We start from the raw sequence: 27,976 nt of genomic DNA, 5'->3' as shown, positions 1-27,976 counted from the left end.
CGTCTCTCCCCCCTACCCAACAGCAATCCCTTTAAAAGTTCGATGGCGTTCACTCCAGTGGGGATTAGCAAACAGGTAAGGAGCGACTCGAACGCACCGAGCACTCGATCGGCCCCGGGATGACGCAGTCTCTGGGGGCAGCCCCGGAGGCCTGGAAGGTGGGACACCTCTTTTCCATAAGGGTCTGGGAAAACCCGGTGAGTAAATGAATCGGGAAGGGATCGGGAGGGAAAGAGAGGGATGAGGAGGGAGGAGGAGGAGGAGCGAGAAAGAGTGGGAGGGAGGAGGCGGAGGAGCTGGCGCAGGGGTGGGAAGGAGGCGGAGGAGGGGGAGGAGCTTCGGGAGGCGGCCACGCGGCCTGCTGGGACGTGCGGGACCCGAGGCCGCATGGCTTCTGCCGCGGCCCTTTCGGGCGGGGGGGCCCGGAACCTGCTGCGGTTCCTGCGGCTGGTGGGGCAGCTCAAGGTGAGCAGGCGCCCGGCGGGGCCGTTTGGGGCCCGGCGAGCGGCGCGCGGGGAGAGGCCGGTGTGGCCCCCGCCTCCCGAGCTGCAGCTGGCGGGGGCTGGGGCCTGCGCCCTCCGCGCGCCCTCCCAGCCTTGCAGGGGTGGGCCCCGAAGCTCCCGTGGGCGCCCGGGCGCGCATGCACAGTGGGTGGAGGAAGCGCAGCGGCTGGGCCCACCGCAGGCCCAGTGAAGTCTGAGCCGGGAGAATCCTGTGTGGGGAGATGAGCCTGGTGCAAATCCGGGAGGCCTGGGCAGTCCTCCGTGAGGTTTCTGGAGAGCACCTGGCGCGGTGATGTGTGGGACCCTCCCTGCCCGCGGGCTTCAGCCCAGAACACACGTGGGGCTCACGACCCCTCAGCTGGGCCTCAGAGCAGCCGCTGGTGGGAAGAGCAGAATCCATCAGTTCGGCAGATGTTAAGTGGGTACTTTAAGTCTGCCTCTTAGCTACTTCTAGAAGTAACAAGACTTTTTTTTTTTTTTTTAAAGATTATAATGTATTATTTGTTTCAGGTGTACAGGTCTGTGATTCATCAGTCTTATGCAATTCACAGCGCTCACCATAGCACATACCCTCCTCAATGTCCCATTACCCAGCCACCCCATCCCTACCACCCTCTTCCCCTCCAGCAACCCTCAGTTTGTTTCCTGAGATGAAGAGTCTCTTATGATTTGTCTCCCTCTCTGGTTTCATCTTGTCTCATTCCCCCCCCCGCCCCCCACTATCCTGGATCCTCTCTCTCTGTTGTTTCTCAAATTCCTCATATCAGATAGATCATACGATAATTGTCTTTCTCTGACTTATTTCACCTAGCATAATATCTTCCAGTTCCATCCACGTCATTGCAAATGGGAAGATTTTGTGGTTTTTGATGGCCGCATAATACTCCATTATAGATCTATATCACATCTGCTTTATCGATTTGTCTGTTGATGGACATCTAGGCTCTTTCCATAGTTTGGCTATTGTGGACGTTGGTGCTGTAAATATTGGGGTGCATGTGTACCTTCATGTCACTGCATTTGTATCTTTAGGTTATATACCCAGTAGTGCAATTGCTGAGTGGTAGGGTGGCTCTATTTTCAACTTTCTGAGGAACCTCCATACTGTTTTCCAGAGTGGCTGCACCAGCTTGAATTCCCACCAACAGTGTAGGAGGGTTCCCCTTTCTTTGCGTGGTTGGCAACATCTATCATTTCCTGACTTGTTATTTTTAGCCATTCTGACTGGTGTGAGGTGGTATCATTGTGGTTTCGGTTTGTATTTCCCTGATGCCGAGTGATGTGGAGCACTTTTTCATGTGTCTGTTTGGATGTCCTCTTTGCAGAAATGTCTGTTCGTGTCCTCTGCTCATTTCTTGATTGGATTATTTGTTCTTTGGATGTTGAGTTTGGTAAGTTCTTCACAGATTTTGGATACTATAGCCCTTTATCTGATAATGTCATTTGCAAATATCTTCTTTCATTCTGTCAGTTGTCTTTTGGTTTTGTTGACTGTTTCCTTTGCTGTACAAAAGCTTTCTATCTTGATGAAGTCCCAGTAGCTCATTTTTGCCCTTGCTTCCCTTGCTTTTGGCGATGTTTCTGGGAAGAAGTTGCTGTGGCTGAGGTCAAAGAGGTTGCTTCCTGTGTTCTCCTCAAGCATTTTGGTGGATTCCTTTCTCACATTGAGGTCTTTCATCCATTTTGAGTCTGTTTTCGTGTGGGTGTAAGGAAATGGTCCAGTTTCATTTTTCTGCACATGGCTGTCCAATTTTCCCAACACCATTTGTTGAAGAGACTGGCTTTTTTCCATTGGACATTCTTTTCCTGCTTTTTTGAAGAATAGTTGACCATAGAGTTAAGGGTCCACTTCTGGGCTCTCTATTCTGTTCCATTGATTTTTTTTTTTTAAACAGAAGATTTTATGTAGTGCACACTGGAGTTGTATTCTGTGTGGTCTCCCTTTCCATTTTATCCTCCTCTACCCATAATTGGAGATTTTGCAGAATTTCTACAAGTTAAAAGCAGATTATCTGTATCCTGCCGCTCTTGCTACTGTTTATACAATTCTTCAGAAATGTTGACTCCTGGGGAGAAAATGCAGTCTCACAAGATCGCATCCTGATCTGAACAGAAAGCAGAATCATGACTGGGGCAGGAGCAATTAGAAAGGCCTTTCTCCTTTCTGCTTCCAGACTGGGAAGTCTGTCACTCACTTTTTCAAGTTCAGAGCTTTCACCAGTGTTTTCTACATGTGTTGAATGGGGTTGTTTGAAGGCAAGAGTCTCAACTCTCATAGTTAAGAAAACACAATATTTTACAGTTTTATTTTTATGTCTAAAGGACCTATGTATGTTCCATAATTTATGCCTTAGTAATGCAGAGTAACTCGACCTTTGGACCCTTGCACTGTATACTTGTGAATTACTTCTCCCTCTCCTCCTCCTTATTCCCTGACCTCACTGGTTTGATTCCAGATGTTGATCATTTGGTTAGTTAAGCATTTTTCGACACTTTCCGAGAAACTATGACCCTGCTTCTATACCCTATTCCTTGGGCTTCTCTTAAAGAGCATAGCAGATTAAATACTCATTTTTATAAGCTTCTCTCTCTTCTTCCTTCTCATCAGAGAGTCCCACGGACTGGCTGGGTATACAGAAATGTTGAGAAGCCAGAGAGCGTGTCAGATCACATGTACAGGATGGCAGTTATGGCTCTGGTGACCAAAGATGAGCATCTTAACAAAGACAGGTAAGCCGACATGAACTCTGATGTTTGCTAGAATCTCTGGTCTGTGGGTATGTGCTGCTTCTTGTGACTGATGCTTTTATCTAATTCTTGAGAGTTTTTAGTTGATCTGTCAAGAGAAATTACTTGTGGCAAACCATATAGGTTCAGGCTGTAGGAAGGGGAATTACGTGTCTTGGTTGCTTCAGTTGTAAAGTGCGTTCTGGGTTTTCTCTTGGCAAGTGATAGAGCCTGCCGTGATCTCAAGAAGACATAAGTGTGATAATACTATTTCCAGGGCTTTGACAGTGAGTGTGCTGTGTCTAAAATTCTGTCATTGTAATAGTATGCTGTAGCCTTTTCATGAATACTAGCACCTATTGGTGGGGTGATTTTTTGGAGGAGTATGTGCAAGAGGTAGCTGAGAAAGATAATTCTCTCCTTCAGTCAACAGGTGTCTAAAATGCTTTTTGAGCACAGGACACAGTTTCCTAACAAAGTAAAACAGTAAGTTAATCTGGGAATGACACAGGTCCCAACTGGCTTCTATAAAAAGCCCCAAATTAGTTACGTTCAAAATTAGTTATGTTCAAATTAGTTACATTCAAAAATTAGTAAGGTTGGGAGTGCCTGGCTGGCTCAGTCAGTAGAGCACATGACTTTTGATCTTGGGGTCATGAGTTTGAGCCCCACACTGGGCTTAGGGATTACTTTAAAAATAGATAAATACATAACAATTTTAAGAAAAAAAAAAAAAAACTAGCAAGATATTCTAATAGAAGAGGTCACATGTGCTTGGGTGATCTTAATAGAGGGGGCGGAATGGATCAGAGGTGATCTCTGAAGAGCTGACCGGGTAGAGAAATAGAAGGCACAGCGTGCAGAGAGGAGGGCATAACAACGGAAGCCCCGAAATTAAAGGTCTGTTTTGGAAATGATAAGTAAATCAATTTGATTGTATCAAAGTTTCATTAGAGAGCTGAGGCGCCCTGTTACTCTATAGGTGGTACAGAGGTGGGATTTTGGGCAAAAAGCACAAGACGAACATGGTGTGGAATAGAGCTAACAAACCCAAGAGAAGTTGGAGATTTAAACTGGTAACGGAGACAGGCTGCAGTTGGTACACCATGGGGAGGTTGTTAGGCCTAATCATTATTACTGATAATCATAGCCATTGGCCTAATGATCAACATGTGCCAGGAACACACAGGATCCCATTTAGTTTTTCTACCAACCTTATGATGTATTACTGCCCCTTTTTACAGATGATAAAATGAAGGATGACAGAACCGAACATTTAAAGAAATTAAGTCACTTGGCAAAAGTCACACGGCTAGTAAATGGTTGCTGGATTCGGACCCAGATCTGTCCTGCTCTGCCCATGTCTCTCTAAAGAGCCTCATCTTGACATCTAACTAGTATATTGGGGAAATGATTAGTTCTGACTTTTGTATCAGGAAGTAAATGCAATAACCAGATCATCCCCTCCTGGCTTTGTCATCTGAAGTTGTCCACCCTTTAAAGTGATAGCCATTAAAACAATAACAAAAAAATTCACGCTAAACAGTTTCCCCTGCATTCATGTTTTATCGTGCTGAATATTAACTAGCAGTTTCAAATCAGAATTATTGTTGGCTAGTAGAAGAGAATTACTTTAGAACATACTTCATTGGGGCGCCTGGGTGGCTCAGTGGATTAAAGCCTCTGCCTTCGGCTCAGGTCATGATCCCAGGGTCCTGGGATCGAGCCCCATATCGGGCTCTCTGCTCAGCAGGGAGTCTGCTTCCTCCTCTGTCTCTGCCTGCCTCTCTGTCTACTTGTGATCTGTCAAATAAATAAATAAAATCTTAAAAAAAAAAAAAAAAAGAACATACTTCATTAACATACCCTGAAGGGTGGAGGGGAAAAAATGCATCTTCACGATAGTCTATAGAAGGAACTTGTAGCGAATCTAACTTTGTGTCCTTATTCACCATTTCTCATCTGGTCAGATGTGTGCGCCTAGCCCTCGTTCATGATATGGCAGAATGCATCGTTGGGGACATAGCGCCAGCAGATAACATCCCCAAAGAAGAAAAACATAGGCGAGAAGAGGTCAGTGTTAACTCTTGACTCCACCAGAGACCACCAGAGACCCCTGTTGCTGAAGCAAAGCTAAGTTCATTGGACCCGTGGTAGTAAGGGAGAGCACAGAGTTTGAGCAGTGTGTCGGGGTGGGGGTGGGAATCAGGAGCGGGTATTTGTAGGGTTTGAGGGTCTGGGCTGGAGGATGGTCAGATGGATCTTATGAGACAGGCCACTAGTTAGGTTGCACAGAGTGTAAGACAAAATAGCGTTGGATTGGTAAGACTGGTGAGGCAGAGTCTCAAAGAGGAGAGTCTGGAGGAATAAGCTGTTAGTGCTTACTCTATCTGGGCCGTGAATGGTCTTATCTTCTAGAAGCAAGGATTTCTAGAAGTAGCGCACTGGTGTTGGTTGTTCTCAACCTTGTTTAACACGAGATCAGGAAAGTATGCCTGCTCCCGGCCTTGTCTAACACAGGGACAGGAAACTGTTGGGTTTCTGTTCTCATGAGTAGGTGGACATAGATAGTGGACATAGATAGTATGGCTTTCATTAGCCCAAGGGAAGTGGCTAGAACTGGAAGGAATTCGCCATCCTGGTTAAGCTCTTTGGAGGAAAATGCTGTAAATCACAAGTCTAATCATTATTATAATTACTTGTGAATTTTCAATTAGTCTTTGATTTATTGGTTAAAAGTAATGAAAAATATTTGTAATAGTAGGAAAGGAACATCAGAAAAATATTAAATCAGTATCAATTTGGACTCTAAATCCAGAGCCCAGGGCCAAAGAGGAAGACATATTTGAGGCAGAGGTCAGAAAATCCAGGAAGGTTTTTTGTTGCTGTTGCTGTTTTGTTTTTTGATGTTGAATGGCTAGTTCTCAATTCAGGGATTATTGTGAGCTACTTTTATTATAGGAGATTGGTCCTGTATTGCTCAGTGGATGGATCCTTCATTGAAATGCTTCAACAGGGCAGGTGGGCTTGACTAGCTGTTCTCAGAGCTGGGGGAGACCGGAGTTAAGGAACCTGCACTGTTTTTATCCCCTGAGAGGCAAGAAGGTCCACAAGGAATACCAGTTTAGGAATTCTGACATTATGGGAACAAGGGAACTCGTGTAAGGAATGCATTCTTCCTGCCAAAATACAGATCCAGAATATAGGCTCAGTATCATGGCAGCCTATACAGACGGAGAAGGCCGAGGCATTGTTTCTCTATAGGAGTCTAGACTGACGTGAATAGAGTTCCTGGACCAACTGGCAGAATTACTACGAAAAGAAACCAATTAGTTCAAGATACCGAGCGGCAGAAAGGAGTTAGCTCTGAACCAGAGGATGTTGAGCGATGACATGACGAAGACAAAAGAAATGGGGAAAAAGTCTCCCTAATTATACAGCTCATTTCAGGATGCAGGCTAGTTTTAGTCAAGGGTCAGTCTGGACATCGTGGAGGAGAAATGGTATATCGAAGTACCAGAGGGTCCTCAGAGACCGTGCAGTGACGCAGAGCAAGGAGGAAAGACAAACTCCCATGAATGTAGATAATGAATTTGATGTTTCCTCCACAGAGGAGCAAGTCAGAGTCTTTAGGAGAAGAAAAGCATCCCTGGGCAGGCTCTCCACTCACTGGAGATGGGAGAAGACCAGCTACTGTTTTGGCAGGGGGAGGCCTGGCCAGTGACACCTCGTGGAGGGGCCTGCTGGGGCATGAACAGAGAGAGAGTGCTTCTGCCCTCTTGGGCTTCCTATCCTGGTAACGATGGGACTCTTTCCAGCCTCATTATACCTCCTGGCCGCTGCCCACTCCTGCGTTTCCCAGAGGCGATAATCCGGAGGGACAGGGGAAGCATCTTGAAGAACCACAGGTTCTAGACAAGAAACAGAAGGTTGGAAGACGGCCGAGAGTCCATTGCCTCTTTCTGCCGCTGGTTAGGATTTGGGAACAGAGAGAAAGATCTGGAAGGTGAACAATTCTTTATGCAGATGGTGTTTATGAACAAGATTTGGATGTCTGAGCCATGCATTAAAATAATTAAATGAGGGTTTCTTGGCTCAGGGTGGAATGCACATAATGAGAATCGGGTGGCATGATTTGCCCACGGGCTAGCCAACTGCATCAGGAAGGCTTAAACTGAAGTAGGAGGGAAGGAAAACACTTGGTGAACTTGGAAGGTTGATTGTTTTGGAGGAGAGTATACAGTATTAAGATGAAAGGGAAATTGAGGGCACGGAAGAGAAAGTTTAGGGCCAAAAGCAATACTGTCTGACCCCCTTCCTAAACAAGATAAAACAAACTTTGTATTATAATGCGAGCTGGCGAATGACGCTTCGTAGGGACCATCGGGAACCGTGGGTTGGAACTCAGGGCTGGAATACAGCGATAGCAGGTCATACTGCTTTTTGAAGACAAAAACATGAAGTCAGAAGGCAGAATCATGGTAGGTATGTATCTGCCAGGGTTCAAGTTGCTGAAAGTTGCTGAAGAACCAAAAGGTTAAAAGGAGGAGAACCGAGCTTTATTATGGGAGTGAATGTGGCAAAATAGAGAAACTGAAAAATAGAGTGAACATTTTAGAGAGTGGTCATCATGTGCCAGACAGCACGAGCTTTGTATTACCTGTTTCATCCTCCCGACAGCCCCCCTGGGTAGATGCATGCCATTATTCACCCCGTTTTACAGATGCGAAACCAGAAGGACAAAGAGGTGAAGTACCTTGCCCACGGTTCCACAGCCAGTCATAGGCGAGTCAGGCCCCAAACCCCAGTTGAATCTATAGTTTGCAGCCAACTCCTATACTGCTCAGCCCCACAAGTGATGTCTGAAGGATGCGGGATGCTTTCTGGGTGCTTGACGCAAAACTGGATGTTTGCTGAAAGTTTAGTCAGTCAGGACTTCTGGCAAATTCCTGGCACACTTTGCTAATGGGAGGAAGCTAGGAAAATTATCACCCTAAATCAGTGTGTGGACCAGGTGAAACTCCATATAGAAGTGGGGGTGGCAGGGCTCACATGGGGAGGGCAAGTCTGACGTATGCAGCCAGGTACCCCGGGGTTTTTCAAAGGGTTCATTTAAAAAGGTGGGCACAGTTCTGTGGCATACGTTACCAAATAAGGAGTATCGACTACGTCGGAGGTCTCCAAATGCAGTCGGATTTTATGACAACAAATGATATCAGTGAGTAGAGATCCAGTAAATCATTGTTCAGTTTTCAAGAAGAGAACAACAACATATTTGTTATCTGTTTTGGTTTTTCAAAGCACATGATGGTTTTAATCAACAGGAAGTTTATCAGTAAGTCAGTAACTGGATGTGATCTCCAAAAAGCTGATTTTAGTCTTAGGCTGCCTTTGAAGAAATAGAGTATCTGGCACGACAGAGGTGTGGTTCCGTTCTCTCCCTCTATGGTCAGAGCACACATCAGTCATTGTTTGGTGCTGGAGTAAAATATTCTAAAAGCTTGGGTTTTTACATACCTATAAATACACATTATTTAGTTCATTCTTTTCAAACAAAAGCAACGGACAGACTTGTGTTTTTGGAATAATGTAGAGAAAGGCAATCTGTTTATAAAGACGCCCTTAATTTTTGAGAATGCAAAGATTTTCTCAACCATTTTACTAGAATTTATGAAAAAGAAACAAGGGAGAACGCAGACACAACCTACCATAAATTTGATACCACTGAGAGAGGCATGGTGCTACAGATCGTTGGAGATGGTGAAGTTACTTAAGGCTGATCCATGACACTGGCAAATACAGTTTGCTCTGGGAGTAGTGGTATTCTGTATCATTTTTTCCCCCTCGCCTCTGCTGGACAAATCACGCAGATGTCCCTCAAGTGGCTGGTTTGAGTTATGTGGTCCTCCCGTGGACCAGTCCCTGTGGCTTCCAGATTCTGGTCCAGCTGGGTCACTTGACCTTGTGTTCGTGTGTGAGGGAGGGATCCCGGAGGGTTGGAGGTAGGCATAGTGGTAGACCTTCATGGACAGTTTTCGGCTTGATATAAAAAAGTATTTTCTGTCAGAGCTGCCTACAGCCCATTTGGGCAACCACCTGAGGTGCTAGATTCCCACGCCTGGACATGTTTACAGAGGGAGAATAAGAAGTGATCAGGGATGCTCTTGAATGGTTCCTGGATGATGTAGCTACTTACCTTTTTTTGTTTTTTTAATTTTTTAAATTTATTTGTCAGAGAGAGAGAGAGCACAAGCAGAGGGAGTGGGAGGCAGAGGGAGAGAGAGAAGCAGGCTCCCCACTGAGCGGGGAGCCTGATGTGGAACTCGATCCCAGGATCTTGGGATCATGACCTGAGTCCAAGGCAGACACTTAACCAACTGAGTCTCCCCGGCTTCCTGCTAATTGTCTTTTAATATCCTACCCCTTTCGGCCCGTGTGTCTGTGAGCCCCAAAATACTCCCGTGTTATTTCCTTTATGTTAATGACAGTAACTGCCCATTTGCATAGTGCCTTATGCTATACAATAAAAACATTAATAATAGAAAATGAATACAGTAATATACAAACAATTTTGAGCTTTGTAATTCAGTGTTACTTTCCTATTCTTGTTCTCAGGTTTGTTTTGAACTTTAGTATGTTTCTGTTTGGAAATTTACATGGGCATCTTGCCATTCATCCATAAGATGTAAAATCCCTGGCCTCACTTCTGATATTTCTGTAATCATCTCACACCCTCCTCCTTCCTTGTCCTTTTTTTGGTGTCTGGTGTGGTGCAGACCACAAAACATATGCTCAGCGAAGCCCATACGAATAAATACACATGTTTCTTTAATGTGCACAACTGCCCTCCTTGTAAGCCATAAATACTGTCCAATATTCTGCCCTTTGGGGAGCCATTTGTAAGAGTTTGAGCCCATGATTTGGCTTTTGTAGTTGAGTTGTTCACTAGATAAATGTGATCATGATTAAAATAACTGTTTGTTATTTCAGGAAGCCATGAAGCAGCTGACCCAGCTCCTCCCAAAGGATCTCAGGAAGGAACTTTATGAACTTTGGGAAGTAAGTATATATGATAGGTTGCATTTTAATGTATTGTGATTGAATTTATATGGCTCCTCAGTGTTTTAGTTGACTTAGATTGTCATCACAGCTGTCTCTAACTTACTGCTTTCTGGTTTGTGTCTGTTTCTCACCTCCTGGCTGCTGCAGGAATTTCTCATGGCTCATAGAAATTTTTCTTCCTTCCAATTTCCCCATTTCCCTTAACACCATAATGCCTGGCACAGATCTTGACTCACAGTCCCCTGGATTTCCTGTTGCATTGCCCTTGCCACCTTCGCTACATCATCCCTACCCATTTCTGGACCTTGGAAAGAACGTGGGCCCTCACCACTGGGTCTGACCTCGGGCATATTCCCCTCTCTGAGCCTGTCACCCATCTGTGAAACCTGGAAGGGTGCTCCAGGGCTGAGTCGGGTCCACGTGAAGTGCTTCCAGGATGCCCCTGGAGGACAGAGTGGGGGCCCTGTGGGTGCTCACTCCCCTCCCAGAGCTTGCTGGCAAGAGGGGAGGCCTTTTGCCTGGAGGAAGAGTGGAAAGAGCCAAGAAAGCCATTGTGTTCCCATTGCTCCCCGCTCCTAGTGCTGGTTTTCGTTTGTGAAGGGAAAACAACAAACAGACCCTTTTCTACCACAGTTTCTCACTTCCTTCCAGTCTACACCGGCCCTTCCTTGCTGGAGCCCCTAGCGCCCCTCCTTATCCTCGATCGCTACCTCACACTCTCACTTCTCCCAGGTCCTTCAAAGCCCTGCTCCCTGCTCCTGCCTTCAGAGGCTGACTTTCCACTTTTTCTTTCACATCCTCTGCCCTCCCGCCCCCCGCCTTCTCTCCTCTGAGCCACAAAGCTGGCAGAGTTCACTTCCCCATTGCCCAGCATGCCAGTCAGCTCTTCCCTTGACTTGGGAAGCCGGGGGGACAGGTTGAGAAAGTGTCAGTGTTGAATGCTGAATAGATGTGTCTCCTAAAAATGCCTTTTACTCAGTGGTCTGATTCTGTGGCGTGCTGTCATTTCTGTGGTTTAGCTGGATTAGAGGGTGACATAAGCATCCTTCCCTTGTGAGACAGCAGGCTCTGATGCAGAGGGCAGTGCTTGGTGCCAGAGAGACCTGGATTTGAACCCCACTTCTCTTGAGGTGAGGGGCTTGGCTCTTGCCGGCCTGTTTCTCCTAGAACGTGGGAATACAGCTCCGCATGCCCTTAGCCGCAGTTAGGAAATCTACAGAGTTCAGGGAGCCATTTAAAAACAAAACCAAAACCAAACCAAACCTAAACAAAACAAAACCTGATCTAACTTGACCTCACACAGTAAAATCTTACCTGAATCACTATGAGGCTGTTTAGAGTCCGCCTGCCCTGACCCACCCCCCTTAGTGTGAAAATTAATATGCTTTAATGTAGAAATACTCATCTGTTTGGCAACCGAGCCTGCCCTGGACCCCACTAGGAGTTTTCTATAACATGTACCTGTACGCCCCTTATTATTTTCTAAATTAAAAATATGCTGAAAACTGAAACGGTTTTTAGGTAAAAGACTGTGTGCCGTTAATGCCTGCCTTGCCAAATAATTGTGAAAATTAAATTTAGCAAAATATGCATGGCCTCTAGCTGGAGGCTGGCTCAGGTGGTGTCTGTTACTAGCTATAATGGGGTTGCTTCAGGCATAAGAGTCCCTTGTGCCAAAGTATGTATTCGCAAGTGAACTTCTGGAACAGTATGAATTGAGGATAATGGAGTGGAGTTGGGCTGCATTTCATACACAGGAAGAAAAAAATGGCACTGAGCTTATGAAACTAATTCCCTGTCTCTAAGAAGGAAAGACTCCCAGAATTTGAAAACGTTTTATAAGAATTGGTACCTTGTGTTCCCTAATTATTGTGAACACAGTGGCAGTATCTGTTAAATTATTTTCTCAGTTAGCAATCAGCAACTGGCTAAAAAAGCTTACGGCAAAATTTTCTTTAATTACAAAAATTAACTTACTTTCAATTTACTGCAAAATCTTCTTTAAGTAGCTTCCAAATGAAAACATGACAAAAAGACTTTGGATTTGGAAAAAAATTTATAAAATTCAGAGCATTAAGTGACTTGATAACCTCCCAAACAAGTGATAGTTTTATGATCTTGTAAAAGTCATTGGTTGAGTTAATTAAGCTTGTTAAGGAAGATCTCAGGCCAGGTACACAGTTGGCCACTTGGAATGTGACAATTCTCAATTTCTTTTTTTTTTTTTTTAAAGATTTTGTTTATTTGTTTGACAGAGAGAGAAATCACAAGTAGGCAGAGAGGCAGGCAGAGAGAGAGGGGAAGAGAGTTCCCCGCTGGGCAGAGAGCTGGATGCGGGGCTCAATCCCAGGACTCTGAGATCACGACCTGAGCTGAAGGCAGAGGCTTAATCCACTGAGCCACCCAGGTGCCCGACAATTCTCAATTTCAATTTCTTGAGAATTGTTGCCAGGCCAGCCAAGAGCTTAAAAGAAAATAGCAAGGAATTAAATAACTTCATTGGTAAGACTGTGGGATGTTGATTGGTGTGGAGGAGAAAAATTGTAAGCTTTTTGCTTTCTGGCATGAACGTCATGTTTGCATACTCTACGAGGTTTGGGAGTTTGTTTTTCTATGAAGAGCCAGAGGGGGGAAAATGAAGACCATATAAATAAGCAGCAACACATTTTTCAGATAGAATTCTAGAAATTTATTCATAGAGAATAGTATTCATGGCTCTTAAACTTTCCTTAAGCAATTCATACATCCCTATGAATGAAGTAAGGTCAAGAGGGTAAGGTCACTAGGGCCCAGAGGTACAGACTGAGCCTACAAATAAGTCCCAGTGTTTACTCTCCACGGAAGAATGTGCGTACGTAAGTGGGTGCTGACGCTGGCGGGCACATGTGTATTTAAGTTTATTTAGAAATCATGAAAATGGAGCAGGAAAATGGACATCCCTAACATCTAATATTATTTTGTAGAGAGAGTGTTAAACATTAGAATTGTCCCATTTCTTGGACCATTTCTCCCCATTCTGTGCCTATTAAGCCTGTATTTCAAGAACTGGACTGTCACTCTCCATAATACATGTTTCTCACAGCCCACAGACTCTTCTGACAAAAAAGCCTAGCTCTAGGCAGTACCTCAGAAGATAATCCTCTCCCCTCTTCTTCTTCTGATATGAATTGAGTTGTGTCCCCCTAAAATTCACATGTACCTCTGAATAAGACCTTATTTCTTATTTGAATATATGATTTTTTTTCTTTTCCATTCAATAGTTTATTCTCAATACCTAGTAAAATATAATACATGATGTAGGCAATAAATATTTGTTGAATGAATTGACAGGGCTTTTTCTTGATACTGTGAAGGAGTTTTTTTTTTTTTTAATAATTATATTTCAAATTTTTATTGTTCACCTTGAAATATAACTATATTATTTCAAGTATTCTCCAAAGAGGAAATTGTAACTGTGGAGATTTTTTTTTTTTTTTTTTTGCAATAGGATTAAAATATTTGTTGGAGGGGGGGATATTGAATTTTTACAGAGGTAATCAAGTTGAAATGGGATCATTAGGGTGGGTCCTAATCCAATATGATGGTGTCCTTATAAAAAGGGGAACTTGGACACAGAGACATATATTGGGGGAGCGCCATGTGAATATGAGGGAGGCCTTCTGTAAGCCAAGGGGAAGGACCAGAAACAGATCTTCCATTCCGCCCTTGGGAAGAACCAGTCCTGCCAACACCTTGATTTCAACTTTTACCTCCAGAGTTATGAGACAATAATTTTCTGTTGCTTAAGCCTCAGGATGTGGTTCTTTTTAGAGCAGCGCTTGAAAACTAATTCATTCTCATTCTCACTCTCTCTCTGTCTTTTTCCTCTCTCTCATGCCTTTGGTACTATGTAATGGCTACTTTCATATTCTTACCTATTTTTTAATTATCTCTGTATTCTGTCTCTTTGGTTCTTTACTGTGTCTGTTAGAATTTTGTAAATTTGAAACTAGAAGAACACCTGTGTCCTAGGGTCTCTTAGGTAGCAGGTGACAAAGCCTGCCTCCTCGTTCAACATTTTCCTTCTCTCACAATGCAGTGTGGTGGTTAACTGAACAAGCACTTATAGGTTTAGCATATTGAGGACACCATACCACTACCTTATTTGTAGTAAGAGGCTCTCTTAGTGTCCTAGCACTGCTGGTAAATTTCAATTACCAGAAATCTGGATGGCTTTAAACAAGAGAAATTTATTGTCTCACAGTCCTGGAGACTAGAAGTCCAAAATCCTCTGCCGGGCTTCTCATAGACGCCTCTTCCATTTTTCTTTTTTTCTTTCTTTCTATCTATCTACCTGCCTATTTATCTATCTATTTATTTATTTATTTTAAAAGAGAGAGTGTGTGTGAGTGGGACGGGGAGGGGCTGGGAGAGAAAATATTAAATAGGGTCCACACTCAGTAAGGAGCCCAACTTGGACTTGATCTCATGACCCATGAGATCATTACCTGAGCTGAAATCAAGAGTTGGACGCTTAACTCACAGAGCCACCTGGGCGCCCCCTGAGAGATGCCTCTTCTGGCTTTGGCATTCCATTCCTTACAGACCCATCGCTCCAGTCTGGGCCTCCATAGTCAGGTGGTGGTCTCCCCGTGTCTATATCCACACCCAAATTTCTCTCTACTTATAAGGACACCAGTCATTGGATTAGAACCCATCCTAATCCAGTATGACTTTATCTTAGTTTGATTACATCTGCAAAGATCTTATAAGATCACATTCATAGAATCCAGGTAGACATGAAATTTTGGAAAACACTATTCATCCCAGTATACAGACTCTCATATTAACTTCAGCATTTTTATAATTTATGTCCATCGTTAGTACTTGGACTTCAATATCCAGTTTCCAGGGTTCAGATACTCTGTTTAGTACCAGTATGGTCTTGGACAACTTACTCAATGTCCTCATTTATAAAACGGCAACAGCAATAGTATACCTATCTTACAGACTGTATGGCAATCAAATTAATTAATATATGAAAGGACTTGGAATGTTGACTGATGCATGGTAAGCTCTATCTTTCCTCTGTCTCCAGTCTGTATGTTCTGATTTTGGTTTAAGAAAATATGGTCATTCTGTATCCTGGGAACTTAGAATAGTACAACTTACACAGAAAATGCCAGTTGATTGATTTCTGAAATCTTAATCATAGCTCTTCACCGCCATAAATAGCTGTCAGCCCAGAGGGTCATGTCTGTTTAATGCAGTTAAACGTCCTTGATTATAAATGTTCTTGGTCATAGAAGGGTGAAATCAAATTTCAGCAAGTCAAGAGAAAACACTGTCATTTTTCTCCGAGTATCACAAAAGTTGTTCCCCCACCACCTGCCTTTCCCTTTAAAGAAGTATCCTTGTGAGTCCCCAGACAGATCAGGAGCTGCTCTGCTCCTCAGGCAGGATGCCTGGCGTACCCATCTGCCCCGAATTTTCTCGCCATGTTGCCCCAAGTTCAGTCAGTTGGAGATACAGTGGGTCTACAGGTACCCTTTAAAAAAGTCTCCATACCAAGGACTTCATGGTTCAGGTACAGTATTTTATTGGGGAGTTTGATGCAGAGCACTATGAGGATCCTAGTTCCCCGAGGGAGAGTCACTAGGAGGTGGTGGAGTAGAAGACGCAAGAGAGAAACTTCCCCTAACGCTTCCGTCCACCGGCCTGTCTCCAGGGGAAAGGGAGGAGAATTCTGGCCTCCCTGCCCCTTCCTTCCCTTCTCTTCCCTTTCAGGACCCAGACTGTTATCTCTTTTCTGCTTGAACTCCTCATTCTTCTGTTGCTTCTCAGAACCCCAGTTCGAGTCATTTGGATCATTTGGCTCCCGAGTCCCAGCCAGAGGCTGCAGAGTGCTGATGCAGGGACCTTCCTGTCCCTGCCTTAGGGACTGGCATCACTTGCTTCCCACCCAGCAGGCTCTGCTGAGCCTTCTCAGGTGCCAGAAGCCTGAGAAGCTGCCCACCCCTCTCTTCCTCCACCTGCTTTGTCACGCCTCCCCCAAGCTGATAACAAATAATCTTGCCTCCTTCAGTGAGAAAAGAAAAGCTTTTTCTTTGGAAAAATGCATGGAACTTTTTCAGCTTTTTGTAAGCCTCATAAGTAATGTTTCTGTACCCTATTTTGAAATAAACTTCCCTGGACACCACATTTCCCTCCTTCCCTTCACCACCAAATAGGGCCTAGTCTCCATGGCCTGCAGGCCGCTCTGTGACTCAGGCCCACCATGCGCAGCTCTGGCCAAGGTCACGGACTGTCTTGTGTGGCTCCATCTGGGGGAGTCTGCCAGTCGCCCAGGTGCCCCTGACGCCTGGGCCACAGGTGTTGGCTCGTTGAAGCTGTCTCATCCCTCAGGTCTGTGACGTTGCTGCCTCCAGATTTTCTTTGTACCTTCCGGGCTCTTTCAGAGTTTGTGCAGGTGTCCCTCTTTCTTGGCCAAGTTGGTCAGGGCCGATGTTTCCTTCCCAGGGCTGTGTCCTTGGCCTTCTGCTCTCTGCACACTCCTCCCAGGCTTCCGGGATCACATCCTGATAATTCTCTGTGTTCTCCTGAACATATTCCTCCTCAGCTCCAGACTCACAAATCCAGCAGCTCCACCTAAATATCTTGCTCAGCCCAATCCTGGCATCCTCATTTTCTTCAGCCATTTTTATTATTTTTATTTTTTTATTTTTTTATTTTTTTTTTTAAAGATTTTTTTTATTTTTATTTATTTGACAGACAGATCTCAAGTAGGCAGAGAGGCAGGCAGAGAGAGAGGAGGAAGCAGGCTCCCTGCGGAGCAGAAAGCCCGATGCGGGCCTCAATCCCAGGACCCCAGGATCATGACCTGAGCCGAAGGCAGAGGATTTAACCCACTGAGCCCCATTTTTATTATTTTTAAAACCATTTTATTGAAAAGTAAAACACAGAAAAGGACACAAACACCTGTGTATAGCATAATGAGTTACTGGAAGGATAACACCCTGTAACTACCGCCTACATCAGGATTTGGAATTGTTGGGGGGGCACCTGGGTGGCTCACTCGGTTAAACACCTGCCTTCCACTGGGGTTGTGATCTTGGGGTCCTGGGATCGTGTCCTGCATCAGGCTCCCTGCTTTGCAGGAAACTGGCTTTTGCCTCTGCCTGCAGCTCCCCCGCTTGCGCTCTCTCTCTCTCTGTGAAATAAATCAATAAAATCTTAAATTTTTTTTTTAAAGATTTTATTTATTCGTTTGACAGACAGAGATCACAAGTAGGCAGAGAGGCAGGCAGAGAGAGAGATGGGGAAGCAGGCTCCCTGCTGAGCAGAGAGCCTGATGTGGGGCTTGATCCCATCATGACCTGAGCCGAAGGCAGAGGCTTTAACCCAATGAGCCACCCAGGCGCCCCCTAAATCAATAAAATCTTAAAAAAAAAAAAAAAGATCTGGAACTGTGCCACTCCCACAAGAAGCCCTTTCTTGTGCCCTGACCAAGGCCAACCACTCCCTTCCTCCAAAAGTAACCACTGCCCTGATTTTCACAGGGATCACCTGAATTTCTTTATGGTTTTGTGACCCAAGCGGTCATCCTCCAACATTCTAGTTTAATCCTGTCCATTTTTTTTTAAAGCTTAATGTATCTTTTAAATCTCCTTTAATCTACAGTTCCCCCTCCCTTCTGACCCACAGCCCATCTCTTTCTCTTTCTTGCAAATTATCTATGGAAGAATCCAGAGCATTTGGCTTAAAGAGTTTTCCATAGTCTGGGTTTTGCACACTCATAATGCAGTTCTGTTCCTCTGTTTTATTTTCTGCACATTGGCCTCTGAATCCAGAGCCTGGATCAGACTCACATTGGATCTTTTTGGCAAAACTGTAGATGGTGTTGGAGTCTTTGATTGTGAGGCACATAATGTCTGGGTTTTCTTGATGCTTACATCCCTTCATCCCATTGAGAATTATAATATACTATTTTTGTCTTGTTTTCATTTAGTAGCTGAAGTAATTATACCCGCAGAGGCTTTCTCCTCCTCCTTTCTTTGGTTGCAGTTCATCTAGGAAGAGTGGGGTATTGACTTTGGTCACTTCCTTTATAGCAGGCAGTGTAGTCCAGCCTCATTCATCTGCAACAGCCAGACCTCCTGTTTTGTTTTGTTTTTCAGTAGGCAGTGTAATTTCCAGACCCACAGTATGTGCAGTCGGGTGCTTGCTGCTCCTGGGTTGTCTATGGTATTTATGCTTTTTAATGGACAGAGTTAGGATATATGTGTGTGTCTACCTTGTGGGTTCATGATGATATTTCTAATTCAAATACAGTATTGCATGGTTTTTACTTAATCTCTTGAATGGTATGTCTTAATCTCCTCTACATAATCCTTTCTTCCACACAAGGAATCCTGATTATATGGGCTTTATCCTTCTGTACACATGTACCCATCTCAGAATAACAATTGTATATAGCACAATCATCAATTCCATTTACTGAAAACAGTTTAAAAAACTGTTTTGCCTCTGCTATCTCTATTATTCCTGTATTTTTTTTTTGTCATTGTAGTCTACCGAGATCATACTCTGTCTAGATTGTTACATTACCGTTACATTACATTAACCATAATGTATTGTTTCTTATACCTCATTGAGTCTTAGTTCTGCAAGTATCTGTTGATGCTCTCTACCCGTCCTTACATCAGTTTGTCCTGGTCATTTTGGCTGTCTGAAACTTGTCTTCTTGTAGGTTCTTCAAAAAGGGCTCACAGGAACAATATGCTCTAAACTTGCCTCTGTGTTCTTTAAACTGGAAGGTCAGTTTCACTTGATAAAAAAAAAAATCCTTGGCTCCCAGTTTCTTTGCTTGAATGTCTTAAAAACATTACTCCCATTCTCTTTGCTCATAAAGCAAAGTCTAATAATTTTATTTTCCATATATGTCCAATGCTTTTTCTGCATAGGTGTCCAAAGGATTTTTTTTTCATATATATGGTAATTTTATTAGACTGTGTCTTAGTGTTGGTCCTTCTGGGTAAATATCCTTAGCTACTTAGTGTGTGTGTTCAATATATACTTTCAGATTAAAAAAAAATTAATTTCAAGAAAAATTTTTTGAATAGTTTTTCTTTTACTTTGGTTTCCTTTTTTCCTCCAAAATGGTGACATATCTGTATGTTGGTTCTTCTTTGCCCGTCTTTGGGATATTTGTCACCTTCCCTCAGATCCTTTACATCTTCTTCATATCTTTTTGGCTTCCAAACCTAACCTTTTCAATTTCAATTTCTTTTAAGGTATGTTTAAGTATCCCTGTGTTCTGTTTGCTTAGCCTTCACTGCAAAATGACTTTTCTTTTATCTCTAATGTTTTCTATATGGTTCTTTCATGTCTTAACATTTTCTTAGCATCTTTTAGTTCTTTTTGAAATAGTTTCTTATAGATTTGATCCTTTTAGCAAAAACTAAGGATGTCTTTCTGATGTGAATTGTCTGTAGAGATGTCATTTTGCTCCTTGCTCTCTTTAGCTTCTGGTAGGCTTCTTTGGGACCTGATCTCTGTGCTTTCTGATCTTCGGTGCTCATTTTGATACACAACTAGTTTTCCCAGACTTGTGGAACGAAACCTGGTTCAGATAACTTAAAAAAAAAATTATTTACTAATTTGAGAGGGTAGAAAGGGGCAGAGGGAGAGGGAGAGAGAGGATCTCAAGCAGACTCCCCATTGAGTGCAGAGTCCGATGCAGGGCTTGATCCCACCACCCTGAGATCGTGACCTCAGCTGAAACCAAGAGCTGGACCTTTAACCGACTGAGCCACCCACATGCTCCCAGATAACTTTTTGAACTTCACAGAACTTCCTTGTCTGCTTTGTTGTTTTTCTTTTTCTTTTTCTTTTTTCTTTTTTTTTTTAATGTACTGTTAAAATATATGGTGGCCTGCGTTCAGAGATTCCCTGGCTTTGTTCTCTTTCCCCACTTTCATCTGGACTTTTTCTTTTCTTCTTGTTATCCTGACCCCACTCAGTTTTGATTGCGCCCCCTGCAGTTTCTCTTTCTGTGGGGCCCTATTCTGGAGAGAGCCCCCTGCTGGTCAGGCTGGCGAATTCACCAGGGCTGGGCTTGTGTCAGCGGCTGCTGGAGCTGAGGGTTTCCTATTCTCAGGTCCATCCCATGCCCTGTTGCTCCTGCTGATGGAAAGCAGGGCTTATGGCTAGAGGTGATTTGTCCCCACTTCACATATATTTTGTGGTTCATGGTAACATTGTGTTCTGTAGTTTTGTTATAAGTATTCATTAGGTTTTGGTTTTGCTCTTTCTTTGCTCTGTCAGTTTTTTGGGTCTCTTTTTCTCCCCTTTGCTCCCTCTTGAGTTACCCATGCCAGAAACGAGGAAGTCCTTTTCAACCTTTCCTTTCATCCACGTTCCTATTTTGGTTCACTTCTTTGTCCTTAGTGTTTCTCAAATCTGCCCACTCGTCCCATCTTCACTGCCATGCGATTAGACCAGACCAGATTCTCCTAGCTGCTCTGCTGGTGCTACCAAGTCTCAGAGCCCGATTTTTCTGCCTCCAATCTAGCCGTTTTCCCCACGGAAGGTAAGATGATCTTTCTAAGCACAGATCTGATCATGACCCTTCTGGCCTGAAACCTTCCAGTGACGTCCAGTCGCTGCAGGATAAGCTGAAACCCCTTATCACAAACCACAGGGCCTTTCAGGAGCTGACCCTTCACCCGCCTTCAACCTCTTCCTCCTACAATTAATTCTGCCTCCTGTCATGAGAAACTGCTTGGATTAAGCTCTCAAAGATGCCATGGTGTCTTCTTACTTCTAGAGCTTTCTTGGCCTCACTGTTTTCCTTGCCCTGCCTCATTGTTGGAAAATTAAATTGGAAAGTGCCTGTACCATTGCTTCTTGAGGAAAAAACCAACAATTTATATTTTTAAAAGAAACATGTAATTTCACCAGAATTTGTTATACAGTGTGTGGTCATTGCTTAATGGTCTTGAAATCTTTTTTTCTTACTTCCAGTAAGAGAAAAATCCTGAACTGCTGTGCCTTGAGTACATTCCACTTCTTTGGTGTTGAATAAGGAACTTGAATGATTAAATATAAATATATGATTTTAAATGTGAATAACTATTTAAATAAAGATAATTATTTTTAAGGGCCTTTGAAGTTAAACAAAATGTATTTGGTTTCATATTAAAACGATTTCCCTGTATACTTTTCAGCTCTATCAAATTCCAAATAGCTGCGTTTGTAAGAATAAGACATCTAATAAAAATCGAGAAACCTTAAGTGATTCACATCACATCACCCTGCCAAGAAAGCATGACAGGCTCATTATCCAGACGCATCTGGGGTGGAATTACAAATGAGAACTTTGCAGGGAAACCAGTTGGGAACACTCTGGTCTTAATAGAAAAATGATTCTATATAGTATTAATTGGGACTTATGGTTGTGTGACAGGTGTCCTGCTCTACGAAGCAGCCCTCCTGTAGCTTGTCAGGTTTTCCACTGAGGAGGGAGGGACCGGAGGGCAGAGGAAAGGCAAAAAAGCTGCTCCCGGTCCACTGCCTTCAGCACCACACACACACGACCAGCCATTGCACAAAGAACCTGCCGGTCCTGCCTGTGTCCTCCAGAGTCATACCCCAGGGGGACCTGTTTGGAAAGCAAGGACAGAGGTTTCCATTGTAAAGGGACAGCCAAAATTCAATGAGAAAGCTAGAAATTCACTTAAAAAGGAAAAGGAAGTCTGACTGTTTTTAAATGGGGAGGGAAGTAATTTGAGAAGCATGCGATGAAATAGTAGCTAGAAGTTAAAAAGACCACCACTCTGGTGGATGAAATGACGATCTCGAAGACAGGGTACCAGCTGGTAGGAAGAATGCTTGGAGTGTCGATACGGACAGCTGGGACTCTGGGGGCATCTGGCAGACTATGCAGCATGGCAAGCACATCCCTCTTGCACGGGGTGCTGAGAGTGAGCGGGGATGTCACAGAGGCAGCGTCTCTGCGACGGGCTTGTGGCTGCGTGGGTGGGGTGGCCAATACAGAATGTGCTTTTAGCTATGAGTCTGATTTCAATACTAGAATCAGAACTCGCCTGGAGTACCCCGTCCCGCAGCTCTGACCGTGCTGTGTTCATGGCCCCTTTCCTTAGGAGTATGAGAGCCAGTCAAGTGCAGAAGCCAGGTTTGTGAAGCAGCTGGACCAATGTGAGATGATTCTCCAGGCATCCGAGTATGAAGACCTGGAGGACAGACCCGGGAGGCTGCAGGATTTCTATGATTCCACAGCAGGTACCCTGGGTTGTGTTCAGTAAACACTGTTGTAGCTGGCCTCACTCCTAGTGTAGCGACTGACGGCGCATTAGTGGGATCTGCTGTCGTTACCTTCTAATGACACTTCCCTATGGAGCATCTGACCGGGACGTGGTGGGCTTCCCAGGGAGGAGCAGCCTGGTGTGTGAGAGCACTGGCACCCTGGGCCCTGAGCCACAAGCCAGGTTCACATTCCCACCTGCCTCTGCACCCCTGGGCGGTGTCCTGGCCTCTCTGTATCTTCCCTGAAAAGTGGAAAGCATAGAACTTACTTATTGGAGTCACAGGTGGGTTTTGAGTTTCAAGAGAGAATATCTATGAAAGTGCCTTATAATCTGGAAGTGCTTGATAGAAGTAAAGTCATAGAAGATGGAGGTAGAAAAAGAGATGTTAAAAGTAGAAAACCCCAAACAGTTGAAGTCACTGTGGTCATTATAGCGCTTCTTGGCGCAGACCTGGTGTTCAACTGGTTCTAGTTCTGCCTCTTGTAATGCATGTAACTTCCAGCAAATTACTTAAACTGGCTCTGGGCCTTAGTTCCCATATTTTTAAATAAGGATAATTATAGGGGCACTGTCCTGGCTGAGTTGGTAGAGCACGCACCTGTTGATCTCAGAGTTGTGAGTTTGAGGACCATGCTGGATATAGAGATTTTAAAAAAAAAAAATTTTTTTTAAATAAAGATTATTATAGAATCTACTTTATAGGGTTATTTGAGGATCTAGTGCGAGGTGCTTAGAATAATACCAGGCAATAAGCCTTTGCTGTCTTCATTGTGATGCAATTCCTGGTGAAGCTCTGTACCTGTAGGACTGCTGACTGTTGTTTGTGTGGCTCCCTGGAGCACAGCTCCGTCCTTCCTTGTCTCCCCCACCTCAACTCTGGAGTCCCTCAGGCTCAGCTCGACCCCCATTTGCCCTCAGAGCGCTGCTAGAGTGCCCCTCTGGGACTCCTCAGGACGTCATGTCACTCCCGGCTCACAGGCGGGGCTCCAGGATATGACGTGCCTCATCATGAGGTTGACTCGATTTTCCTTCCGTCTTTTCCAGCCCCACTTCCTCTGCCTCAGATGAGGCCCTTGTTATTTCTGTATTGGACTCTTGTCATCACCTGCTAACTCCGCCAGCTGGGCTTCCAGCTCTCCCTGCAGATCACAGTGTTTTCCTCCTCTGCAGACATAGTTATTATCATATCTTCATTTTTAAAACTTCTGGGCTCAAAAGCTCTCCCATCCGAGGCCACTCCTCTCCCTGGTCTCCATTTCTGATTCCCACCCCCCCCATCAGAATGAGGCGTTCCCTTCTTTTTGCGCAGTCTCCATTTGGTCTAGAGCTTTCCATAGTGTTGTGACAGTCTGACTTGTGTTCTCTTTAGTGATGTTTCTTGTTGGGTCTCTTCCCAGACCTCCAGTTGCTCATCCTACACCATAGTAAACTCTTTGAGGGCCAAGACCAGGTTTGTCTCAACTGTTTTTGATACAGGTGGTGCTCAAAAATGTCTGACTTCAGTTAACTAGAATAGCAGTCTAGACTAGGGATCCGCAGACCATGGCTCATGGGCCAAGTTTGGACTATTGCTTGTTCATATAAATAAAGTTTTATTGAAACAGCCACACTTATTCTCTATGTATTATCTGTACTGCTTTTACAGCCACAGCAACAGAATTGAGTAGACTTGAGTAGTTGGCAACAGAGACCACATAGTTCACAAAGCCTAAAGTATTTACTGTCTTACTCTTTACAGAGAAGGTTTGCTGACCCATTGTAAGCAATGATTAGGTTCCAAGGTAGCATATTTTGCCAATAATGTAACTAAAATACAAGTCATGTCTGTGTAGTGCTTTGCATTTTAATGCTATCATTTTCTATTTTGATATATTCACAGTGAAAAATAGAAAATGAAACATGAAACTCCTAGAAGAATCAAAAAATGGGATGTAGGAGGTCATCTGGTTTAAAGTCCACATTTTATTGAGGAAGAAACTTGAACTGAGAAAGAGGTTGATGTGTCCTCAGCTGAATTGGGGTTAAAGTTCACTTTACTTTCCACTCTGGTGCACTACTCTACTAAAAAATTTAATAATTATAAGTAATGAAAACTGATATAAGGATGGTTTCCTACTTATCCCAATAATGCTTAAAGAAAAAAAAAAAACAAGTTTAGTTAAGGAGAGATGAAGATTTACACTGTGACCCTTATGAGGATTTCTCTTTTTAGTAAACTGCACAGTGTGAGCGTGGGGCTCGAACCCATGATCCTGAGATTAAGAGTCGCATGCTCTACCGATTGAGCCAGCCAGGTGCCCCCTTATGAGGATTTTGAAGGGGAAATAAAAGCTTTTGTTTGATAAGACATTTTTATTTCTCTAATTCAGTCACCACTTACGGCTTTTTCTCTTTTCTTTTTGAAACTCGGTGTGTTGAGGAACAGCATGGAGGCCAATGTGGTTTGTGGGGGTGGATGAGAGGAGAGGGTTGCAGGTGAGGCTAAAGAGGTAGGCGGGGGCCCTCCGGCCAGTATATGAGGTTGGCATGGGCTCTGAGCAAGATGGGGACCCCTTGGAGAAGGTGGACTACAGGACAAGTGTGATCTGACCTGTGTTTTGAACGGGTCACTTGGGCTGGAAGTGGAGAGACTGGGGCTATTGTAGTCTCCTAGTGGTTTGAGCCAGGTGGTAGTGGTAGAAAAAGGAAGGAGTGGTCAGATTCTGGTTATATTCTGAATATAAAGGTTGGCAAGATTTGTGTGGTGGTGTTTATGAGAGAAGTCCAAGGATTTTGGTCTGAGCAACTACAGAAGAATGGAGTTGCCACTAGATGGAGAAGATGGGGGAAAGACAGGTTTCAAATGAGAAAATCAGGGGTCCCGAAAGCAAAGGGAAGAAAGTGTTTCAGGAGGGGAAAGAGGAGCCATCAGATTTAGCCACATGGAGCTAATTGGCATGTCCTCAATAAGAGCTATTTTGGTGGAATGGCGGTAATAGTCTGACGGCATGACCTTTACACAGTGGGGCCGAGGGTGGCCAGGAGGCAACTGGGAGCATAGAGGGCAGCCCCAGGCCCAGTAACAAGAGCCATGTGAGAGAGGAAACAGCCGCTGTGTAACAAGGCTGCAGGGAAAGCCATAGCCTCAGGACAAGCCAGACATTAGGGCAAGAAGGTGAAGGGAAGGTTCAAAGAAGTGGTTGAGAATAGGGAGTAAATGGAACAGAGTTAAATGTGGAATGAACAGTAAACAATAAAAGGCATTGGCAAAAAAACAAAATAAAACAAAACCTCCAAAAACCAGAAAAACAGGGAGTGGATGGTGGGTGTAATATTCCCGTGTGCCAGCCACATGGGGCGATAGCTTGCAGGCTGGTTGCTGCCCAGGACAGAAATCTGGGAGGGCTGAAGGGCAGGGAAGACAGCACTGATCAGTGGGTTTTAGTGTAGAAGTGTTTGCAGAGAGGCACGTTTGCACTGTGGGACAGCCTAGACCTTCTGTCTTCCTACTAGTCTTTCTGATGTTGGTGCTTTATTACCCTCCACTGCAGTTTCAGAAGGGACAGGGATTGCTCTCAGTTCTCTGGGTGCTGTCCTACCTGAGTTTCTTTGTAGTTCCTAGTAGATGCATTCAGAGGCAGCCTGGTGAGGTTTCTCTTAGCTCTGCCTAATGGGACAGTTCTTTGTCCGATCCTCATCCCTAATGCTTGGTGGCATCCGGGTGACGGAGCATGATCTTTAGAACCTGGAGTTGTGTTCTGCAGAGCCCTTGCATAGAGTGAATCACAGAGCCGAGCCCCTGACAAGCCTGGGATCAAGCTGGGACATTGATGGATTCTCTTGTCAATTTATTTTTCCCTGTCTTCTTGCCTTGCAGGAAAATTCAGTCACCCTGAGATAGTCCAACTTGTTTCTGAACTTGAGGCAGAAAGAAACGCCAATATAGCTGCTGCCCCTGACAAGCCAACCTCCTGACATGTCCTCTCTCTTGCTGCACTCCTGTGACAGACATCGTAGTTTTCATTTTCGTGGCGTTGGGTTTTGCCACTGTTGCCGTGTGGATCTCCCAGATGTGAGTCTGTTTATTTTCCATTGCCTGGACTCCAGTAAGAAACATGTGATGCAGCCCGGATAATAAAAGAAGCTGGGAAAGAATATGGTCCTGAAAATGTCCTGAAAAGGCTGGAGGCGGTGGGGCGGGGGGAGCTTTGTATGCACTAAATAAATATTTAAAACCTTAAGCTTTGGAATATTTATTGGAGATTTTAAATCATTTTATTCTAATCACCTCCAGCCTTGAAGTCCCAATTCATGGAATGATGGAAAATTAAGTCATGATGACTTTTGAGGACAGATTCTTGCTGACTTAGTGATAAGCCTCCAAGGAAGAGAACATATCACAACCCATTTACGAAATGCTGCTTTGTTCAGACGATCGCTCTGTGGAGCCACATTGTTCATTTCACTGTGACCTGCTCTAAGCCCATGATCTTAGACTTGTAAACCTGTTAACAGGTTCTGCTTCTCCCCCTAATCCACTGGGTCATTTGGGAATAAATTCAGGCACACTATGTCAAATGCCACTTGTCTTCCTCTGTAATTTTTCCCTGTCGTCTGATTTATAAATAGACCTTGATTTATAGGAACATTGATCACCAGGTAAGAAATCTGTAATCAGAAGAGTATTATTACTGGGGTCGCTGCCCCTCATGTAGGGAACACTGACCTGGTTTCCTCCCCTCATTTCCTTTCTTTGGATGAGTAACCACCGCTTGCCTTTAAATGAAGACAATCCATGTGAATCCGCCCAGTATCTCGGTGTGAAGCGATGATGTCTGTCCCTTTAATTCAAATGTCAGTTTCCATGTGAAGGCCTGTGAATCTGGTGTGGCGAGAATATTCTAGGCGGCGTTTCTTTGGAAACTTTGCAGTATCCATGGATACCCGGTCTGCCAGAAGCAAAGTGCATGATCTTTTCAGAAGCAACACACATGTACATAGAGCTACTCTGCATTGAAAAGAGCCATGCTGCTTAGCTTCAACATACCGTTGCATCGTATCAGAATTTTGGAGTTTTTTTTTTCTCCTGGCATGAACATATACCCATAAAATAATCACAGATAAAAATTCAAATATTTATAACCAAAAGATTTTCTGGGGCTCTGAAGCTTTACTTGGGATGTTTTGCCTGCTGTAATTTTCATAAATTCAGAGTAGGAAGCCTCTACTGGGTCAGACTTAATACTGCTGGTCACTGGTCATCATTATCTCCGTTTTCCATCGACCTACCAAATTTATACTTAGTTCTAAGTCTTCCTTACTGGGGTGATAGGTTTAAGAAGAGAAAATGTAATGGTGCTATCAATACCATTTAATAACACAATGAAGATCAATAGA

General features: G+C 44.1%; 1 protein-coding gene across 4 annotated transcripts; it reads left to right on the top strand.

Annotated features, from left to right (window-relative positions):
• Positions 1-26,774, top strand: HDDC2 (HD domain containing 2). Of its 4 annotated transcripts, none has more exons than XM_032862457.1 (6): positions 1-75; positions 3,112-3,233; positions 5,201-5,303; positions 10,221-10,289; positions 22,436-22,574; positions 26,457-26,774. In XM_032862457.1, the coding sequence occupies exons 1-6, from the start codon at positions 43-45 to the stop codon at positions 26,552-26,554; spliced, it is 564 nt and encodes a 187-aa protein (XP_032718348.1). In that variant the 5' UTR covers positions 1-42; the 3' UTR covers positions 26,555-26,774. The 4 variants fall into 4 exon arrangements, 2 of the variants coding, with proteins under 2 accessions (XP_032718348.1, XP_032718347.1); XR_004383242.1 differs by lacking the exons at positions 1-75; positions 22,436-22,574 and adding exons at positions 388-465; positions 7,049-7,236 and having other exon boundaries at positions 26,457-26,512; XR_004383241.1 differs by lacking the exons at positions 1-75; positions 26,457-26,774 and adding exons at positions 388-465; positions 7,049-7,236 and having other exon boundaries at positions 22,436-22,491.
• The last annotated feature ends 1,202 nt before the right edge of the window (positions 26,775-27,976 follow it).

The sequence above is a fragment of the Lontra canadensis genome, unplaced genomic scaffold (genome assembly GCF_010015895.1).
Source record: "Lontra canadensis isolate GAN:19392208 unplaced genomic scaffold, GSC_riverotter_1.0 scaffold23, whole genome shotgun sequence".
Taxonomy (NCBI): Eukaryota; Metazoa; Chordata; class Mammalia; order Carnivora; family Mustelidae; genus Lontra; species Lontra canadensis.
Note: the sequence above shows the minus strand (reverse complement) of the source record. Positions and strands in the feature narration are given on the sequence as shown.